At 58.1% G+C, this 8,154-nt stretch overlaps 2 protein-coding genes across 2 annotated transcripts in view; one reads left to right on the forward strand and one right to left on the reverse strand.

The window, feature by feature from the left end:
• The window catches only part of EPS8L3 (EPS8 like 3), an 11,189-nt gene extending 4,087 nt beyond the window's left edge, over positions 1 to 7,102 (reverse strand). The window contains exons 1-7 of the mRNA XM_032449344.1: positions 6,979 to 7,102; positions 4,050 to 4,095; positions 3,651 to 3,718; positions 3,480 to 3,544; positions 3,209 to 3,375; positions 2,839 to 2,877; positions 139 to 363 (exon numbers count right to left, since the gene is read on the reverse strand). Of these exons, the coding sequence (XP_032305235.1) occupies positions 139 to 363; positions 2,839 to 2,877; positions 3,209 to 3,375; positions 3,480 to 3,544; positions 3,651 to 3,718; positions 4,050 to 4,095; positions 6,979 to 7,087 (719 nt within the window). The 5' untranslated portion in view covers positions 7,088 to 7,102. The remainder of the gene's footprint in view (positions 1 to 138; positions 364 to 2,838; positions 2,878 to 3,208; positions 3,376 to 3,479; positions 3,545 to 3,650; positions 3,719 to 4,049; positions 4,096 to 6,978) is intronic.
• Positions 7,103 to 7,826: 724 nt separating this feature from the next.
• CSF1 (colony stimulating factor 1) overlaps positions 7,827 to 8,154 on the forward strand; it is a 15,089-nt gene continuing 14,761 nt past the window's right edge. Inside the window, exon 1 of the mRNA XM_015884879.1 lies at positions 7,827 to 7,831. Within this exon, the coding sequence (XP_015740365.1) occupies positions 7,827 to 7,831 (5 nt within the window). The remainder of the gene's footprint in view (positions 7,832 to 8,154) is intronic.

The following is an 8,154-nucleotide window of genomic DNA, read 5'->3' on the forward strand; positions in this document are numbered from 1 at the left end:
GGATATAGGGGATGGATGGGGGCAATGGGGGCAGATGGGGCAGGAGGGGATGGGTCCCACCGGGGGTGACCCATTGGGACAGGCTGTGCCCCCCACCCCATACCCATACCCATACCCATACCCATACCATACCCATACCTATACCCATACCCATACCCATAGCCATACCCATAGCTGGACCCATAGCCAGACCCATAGATGGACCCATAGCCGGACCCATACCCGTACCCATAGCCGGACCCATAGCTGGACCCATAGCCGGACCCATAGCCGTGCTGCTGCTGCTCCTCCTTGCTCTGCTGCACCAACTTCTCCAGGCTGCTCTTCAGAGTCTCGGCCTGATGGACCCCACAGCTCATAGCCCTACAGCCCCACAGCCCCATAGCCCCACAGCCCCATAACCCCCCATCCCATTTCCCCACACCCCATAACCCCACAGCCCCACAAGCCCACAGCCCCATAACTCCACAACCCATAACCCCACAGCCCCATAACCCCACTGCCCATAACCTCCCACCCCACAGCACCATAACCCTATGGCCCACAACCCCACAGACCCATAAACCCACAGCCCCACAGACCCACAGATCCATAACCCTATAGTCACACAACCCCACACCCCATAACCCCACTCCCCATAACCACCCAACCCACAACCTCACAGACCCATAACTCCACACCCCATAACCCTACATCCCCTTAACCCTATATCCCCACCCCACAACCCCACAGCCCCATAACCCTATAGCCCCATAACCCTATGGCCCCATAACCCCATAACCCTATAGCCCCATAACCCTATGGCCCACAGACCCATAACCCTAGAGCCCATAACCCCACACCCTGTAACCCTACAGCCCACAACCCCACAGCCCCATAACCCACAGCCCCATAACCAACATGGACCCATAACCCACATGGACCCATAACCCACAGCCCCATAACCAACATGGACCCATAACCCACAGCCCCACAATCCCACAGCCGCATAACCCTACATCCCCTTAACCCCACAGACCCATAAACCCCATAACCCCACACACCCCATAACCCCCCACAACCCTACACACCCCATAACCCCACACACCCCATAACCCCATAAACACCCCTATAACCCCATAACCCCCACCCTATAACCCCATAAACCCCATAACCCCCCACAACCCCATAACCCCCCACTATACCCATAACCCCACACACCCCATAAACCCCATATAACACCCCCATAACCCCATAAACCCCCTATAACCCCTATAACCCCAACACCTATAAGAACCAACCCCAATCACCCCCCCCTTCAACGCGGTATCTGATGGATGGCAGTCTGGCAGATCGCAACACGCGTGACTGCCGCCCCCCCCGGCCTCGCGCTCCTGCACCGTTATTGGCCGACATAGGAATGGAAACTGCCGCACTTAGCGGGGGGACCACAGCCAACGCTCAACGCTGCCCGGCAAGCGGGAACCGGGTTCCCAGGTCCTCCTGGGGGGTATGGGGTTAGTAGGGGGAGTTAATCGGGGTTGATAGGGGCTCAGATGGCGGTTATGGGGTTTATGGGGTTATGGGGGTTATGGGGTTATGGGGGGTTTATGGGGTTATGGGTTATGGGGGTTATGGGGTATGGGGGTTATGGGTTTATGGGGTATAGGGTGGGGGGTTATGGGGTTATGGGGTAGGTTATGGGGGTTATGGGATTATTGGGGTTATATGGGATTATGGGGTTTTATATGGGATTATGGGGTATGGGGTTATGGTGTATGGGGTTATAGGGTGGGGGGTTATGGGGTTATGGGGTTATGGGGGTTATGGGGTTATGGGGTTTATGGGGTTATGGGGTTATGGGTTTGGGGTTAGGGGTTGGGTTCTGGGCTTAGGGTTCAATAGTGGGGTTTATGGTGGGGTTATGGTGCGTTAGGTTTATGGGGGTTTTATGGGTTTATGGGTTATAGGTAGGGAATTTGCGCGTTATGGGTTTATGGGTTTATAGGTGGGGTTATGGGGTATGGCTTTATGGGCCGTTTCATAGGGTGGGTAATGGGTATGCGGCCTTTATGGTGTTATAGGCGTACGGGATTCAGGGTTATCGGGTTTATGGGTTATAGTGTTGCGGGGTTATGGTTATGGGGGTTATGGGGTTATGGGGTTATATGGGTGGGGGTTATGGGGCTATGGGGCTTATGGGGTTTATGGGGTTATAGGGTGGGGGATTATGGGGTTATGGGGAGTTATGGGGTCGTATCGCCGTTTTATAGGGTAGGGGGGTTATTGGTTTATGGGGAGGTTATGGGGTGGTATGGTTATAGGTGGGGATTATTTGTTGGGGGTTATGTGGTTTTATGGGGTTATAAGGGTTATGGGGTTATAAGGCGTTATGGGGTTATAGGGTTTTATGGGTATGGGCTATAGGGGGTGTATATGGGGTTATGGGGTTTGTGAGGTCGTGGAGTGGTGGGTGTGGGGTGTGTGGGGTTATGGGGTTATGGGGTGTGGGGTTATGGGGTTATGGGTTGTTGGGGTTATGGGGTTGTAGGGTTATGGGGGGCTATGGGTTGTATGGGGATTGGTGGTATGGGTGTATGGGGTTATGGGGGCTATAGGGTTTTATGGGGTGTATGGGGGTTATGGGGTGTTTATGGGGTTATGGGTTGTGGGGTTATGGGATGTGCGGGTTGTGGGGTTTTGGGATGATGGGGTGTGTGGGGTTATGGGGTGAGGGATTATGGGGTTTATGGGGTTTATGGGGTTATGGGGTGTGCAATGATGGGGTTATGGGGTTGGGTCTGATGGGGTGTGTGGGGTTATAAGTTGTGGGGTGTGTGTTATATGGGGGGCAGTTACGGGGATACAAAGGTTATGGGGACACAGGGTGATGTAGGGCTGCAGGGCTGGGGGTTATGGGGTGAATAGGGGCAGGGATGGCCTGAAGGGGTCTCTATGGGGTCCCTATGGGGTCTCTATGGGGTCGCTATGGGGTCGCTATGGGGTCCCTATGGGGTCTCTATGGGGTCTCTATGGGGTCTCTATGGGGTCGCCATGGGGTCTCTATGGGGTCCCTATGGGGTCTCTATGGGGTCGCCATGGGGTCTCTATGGGGTCGCTATGGGGTCGCTATGGGGTCTCTATGGGGTCGCTATGGGGTCTCTATGGGGTCGCTATGGGGTCGCTATGGGGTCTCTATGGGGTCCCTATGGGGTCGCTATGGGGTCGCTATGGGGTTACCCTGCTCTCCACGTCGCTCAGCAGCAGATCCTGATCCCGGACCCCCAAGAGAAGATCCTGACCCCAAACCTTCCCCATCGCATCCAGCTCCCGCAGCCGCCCCACACAATCCTCGATGCTGCGCAGCTCCCGATCCAGCCGCAGGGTCAGCAGGTGCTGGGATGAGCCCGGCCGTGGTTATGGGGCGCTATGGGGCGCTATGGGGCGCTATGGGGCTGCCCCATAACCTGGGGGTGGGTATAGGGGGGGGGGTCTCCTACCTCCACGTGGTGCTGGAAGTCGCTTTGGGGTTTGAGCAGCGTCTGCCCGTAGTCCTTGCGCTGATCTATGGGGCCAGGCGGGGTTATAGGGGATATGGGGTTATAGGGGATATGGGGTTATAGGGGATATGGGGTGGGGGGTGGATGTGTGGGGCGGCCCCATAGACTCACTGTAGATGCTTTTGGCGCTGGGTCGGGTGAAGCCGGTGGTGCCGTGGGGGCTGAATTCGTATTCATTGCTGTGCGGATGGGGGGAGATCAGAGCTCTGAGCCCCATAGCAGAGAGTTGTGCCCCATAGCAAGCTTCTTCTGCCCCATAGCAGGATCTCCTGCCCCATAGCAGGATCTCCTGCCCCATAGCAAGCTGCTCTGCCCCATAGCAGAGCTGTGAGCCCTATAGCAGATTGTTGTGCCCCATAGCAGAGCGTTGTGCTCCATAGCAGAGCGTTGAGCCCCATAGCAGAGTGTTGTGCCCCATAGCAAAGCACTGAGCCCCATAGCAGATTATTGAGCCCCATAGCAGATTGTTGTGCCCCAAATCAGAGCTCTGTGGGTTGTGGGGCGACTCACCGCGATGTGGGGCCGCTCCAGTAGCTGAACGGGTCTCCCATCGTCCCTGTGGGGCACAGAATAAACCCCATGTGGGGCAGCGGGGTCGAGCTGTGGGGTCCGCAACCCGATGCCCGGCGGGGTCTCGGTGTCCCCCATCCCCCCCATAAGCTGGGACCCCCAAGTCGGGCATCCATCCCCCCCCTACACCCCCCAGCCCCATTGCTCACCCCACTGCTCACCCCGCTATGGGGCAGCGCTCCGCTCCGTGGGGCAGCGCGGGGTGTGACGTTGTACCGCACCCCGCTGCTCTTTGCCCCATAGCGTTCGCTTCCCGGTGGGGCGGGCAGGTTATTGTGGGGTGGGGAACAGCCCCATATGGGGCACAGCGCGGCCTCCCCCACCCCACATTCACCCCATAGAGCCGCCCCCCCCCCCCATCCCACCTTCCCCTTTCAGCTCCTATTGAAGGGGATGCAGCCCCCGCTGCCCCCCACCCCATTCCCCGCCCCCCCCCCGCCCCACACATCCACACCCCGTTGGTGTCATCCCGCCCCGCCCCACACTCCATCGCCCCACTGCGCCCCATGGAAGCTCAATATGGGGACAACACGGGGGTGTATTAAGGGGGGGCTCCTTGTATTGGGGTCTGTGGGGTCGCTGAGCCCACCAGACGGTGGGTCGCCCCGCTCGGCCCCACTGTGCATTGGGGGAGCCCATAGCGGGGTACATATGGGGCGCTCACCCCATAGGATGCGGGTGGGGTTCACATAGGAACCTTTCAGCCCCCCCCATATGGGGTGCAGGGGAACGACCCCCCGAAGGGGCGACCCCATGGGCTGCAGTTCCAACATGCGGCCACCAGGGGGCAGCACGTTCATGTGTCAGCGCTGGGACCAGATGTGGGGTTTGGGGTGGGGGGTTATAGGGGGTTTGGGGGGGGGGGTCCCCATCCATTGTGGGGTGTGACCCACAACAACGACCCCAAGGGGGGATTTAGGGGCACTGAGGGCACACAAAGGGGCGGGAGGTGGGATGGGGCCGTTATGGGGTGGGCAATCAGTGGGATTGGGGGGGAGATTGGGTGGCTCAGCCCTATATCCCAACACTATGGGGAGCAGCACCCCCAGACCCACAGTGGGGCAGAACAGAATGGGGACCTGAACCCAATGGGACCAGAACCCAATAGGGACCCTAAATCCTATGGGGACACAAAGGCATTGGATACCTGAACCCATTGGGAACCTGAACCTATAAGGAACCTGAACCTATAAGGAACCTGAACCTATAAGGAACCTGAACCCATTGGGAACCAGAACCTATAACGAACCAGAACCCATTGGGAACCTGAACCTATAACGAACCAGAACCTATAAGGAACCTGAACCTATAAGGAACCAGAACCTATTGGGAACCAGAACCTATAACGAACCTGAACCCATTGGGAACCAGAACCTATAAGGAACCAGAACCTATAAGGAACCTGAACCCATTGGGAACCAGAACCTATTGGGAACTGGATCCTATAAGGAACTAGAACCTATAATGAACCTGAACCTATAATGAACCTGAACCTATAAGGAACCAGAACCTATAAGGAACCAGAACCTATAAGGAACCTGAACCTATAAGGAACCAGAGCCTATAAGGAACCTGAACCTATAAGGAACCTGAACCTATAAGGAACCAGAGCCTATAAGGAACCTGAACCTATTGGGAACTGGATCCTATAAGGAACCTGAACCCATTGGGAACCAGAACCTATAAGGAACCTGAACCTATTGGGAACCTATAAGGAACCAGAACCTATTGGGAACTGGATCCCATAAGGAACCTGAACCCATTGACACCATCAGCTCCCAGTTCCCCCAATGCAGGGAAATGGGGTGATGGTGCTTCCCAGGAAGGCACAGCCCCATTGGGGCCTTTCCACCCTCATTAACGCTGTGACTAACGAGCAGCGCGTGGCTCTGAGCTGTGTGGGGTGAAGGGGACGTGGAATAAAAGGATCTTCCCTAGAAATAAGGGGGGACCCCATAGGATGGTTATGGGGGGGGGGGGGGAAGGTCCCGCTGTGTCAGAGCCCACAGGGGCCTCGTGCTGCCCCACATCGGGATGTGTGGGGCTGAGTGTGCGCTGACGTGGGAGGGGTGGGGGGAAGTTGTGCAAGTGGGGCTGGATGGGATCAGCTGTGGGGTAAAGGGGGGGATGTGGGGCGGGGGGTCATAGGGATGGGGTGGGGGTGCGCTGACCCCAATGTGGTTGTATGGGGTGGGGGGGGGGGGGAATCCCATAAAGGTGGGGTTAATGGAACAGGGCATCACCTGGAGGGGGGGACACCCCATAAGTGGGGGCACCCCATAAGTGGGGATACCCCATAAGTGGGGACACCCCATAAGTGGGGGCACCCCATAAGTGGAGACACCCCATAAGTGGAGATACCCCATAAGTGGGGACGCCCCATAAGTGGAGACACCCCATAAGTGGGGACACCCCATAAGTGGGGACACCCCATAAGTGGGGACAGCCCCATAAGTGGGGCTGCCCCATAAGTGTGGGTCACCCCATAAGTGTCACCCCATAATGTGGGTCACCCCATAAGTGTCACCCCATAAGTGTCACCCCATAATGTGGGTCACCCCATAAGTGTCACCCCATAAGTGTGGGACACCCCATAAGTGGAGACACCCCATAAGTGTCACCCCATAATGTGGGTCACCCCATAAGTGTCACCCCATAAGTGTCACCCCATAAGTGTCACCCCATATGGGTGATTCCCTCCATCTGGGGGTGCCCCCCCCCATCTCGGTGCCCCCTTTCCCTGCTCCCACCCCCCATTCCCCCTGTCCCCCCCCATCCCTATTTCCCCCATACAAATGCCCCATTTCCCCCATACAAATGCCCCGTTTCCTCTCCCTTTTCTTCCTGCTTTCCCCCTTTTCCTCCTCACGTGGCTCTGAGCTCATGGGGGCGGCGTCCAGCTCCTTCTCCAGGGCCGAGCTCTCGGCCAGGCCCCCCCAATACAGACCATTATATATAGGGGGGGGGTCCTGCCCCATAGCAGCGCTGCCCGCCCCACTGTTCCCCCCCCAGCCCCCCTTTCCCCCCCTCAATCACCATCAGACCCACATCCTGCACCCGGCAGCTGCCCGCGGATTTACAATGTCCCCCCCTAAATCCCCCCCCGGGTTGTGGCTTCTCCAAGTAAATCAGAGCCAGATGTGGGGCCGGGAGGGGCTGCGGGGCAGGGAGTGGGGCTGGGGGGGGATGGGGGGTGATGGGGGGTGATATGGGGTGATATGGGGCTGATATGGGGTGATGGGGGTGATAGGGGGCTGATAGGGGGTGATAGGGGGTAATGGGGTGATAGGGGGTGATAGGGGGTGATATGGGGTGATATGGGGTGATGGGGGTGAATATGGGGTGATGGGGGGTGATGGGGGGTTATAGGGGGTTATAGGGGCTGATAGGGGGTGATATGGGGTGATATGGGGTGATATGGGGCCATATGGGGTGATATGGGGTGATATGGGGCGATATGGGGTGATATGGGGTGATATGGGGTGATATGGGGCTGGGGGGGGATGGGGATAGTTTGTGGTAAGGGTTGGGGCCGTGACAGCAGCGGCCATAGGATGACACTGAGTGTTGGGGGGGGTCGTAGCAGAGCACAGCAATGGAAGGACCCCCCCCCCCTACAGCCCAGGACCCCCCCGGGGGTCTCAGCCTCATCCTGACAGAGCAGAGATGCTCCATCCCCATGTGGGATCCCATCCATCCCATACAGCGATGTGCGCTATGGGGTGGGGGGGGGTGATGGTGCTCTGCCCCCCCCCCCACTGTATCACACAGGGTCAGGGTCGGGGGCTGCCCACCCCATGGGCTCGGTATGGCCGCAGGGCCCCACTGTGTGTGTGTGGGGCAGAGCTGTGTGTGTATATGGGGGGTGGGGTATAGATGGGGTGGCAGCCCCCCCCCCCCAAAGAGGTTTTGGGCCGCATTCCTGGGCACGGACAGTGCAGGGAGGAGCGCGGTGTGACTCAGCCCTGGGGACACATGTGGGGCCGGAACAGCCCCCCCACCCCATAGAGCTGTGGGGCCATAATGCCCCCCCCCACCCCATAGA

This window comes from Coturnix japonica, chromosome 26 (genome assembly GCF_001577835.2).
Source record: "Coturnix japonica isolate 7356 chromosome 26, Coturnix japonica 2.1, whole genome shotgun sequence".
NCBI lineage: Eukaryota > Metazoa > Chordata > Aves > Galliformes > Phasianidae > Coturnix > Coturnix japonica.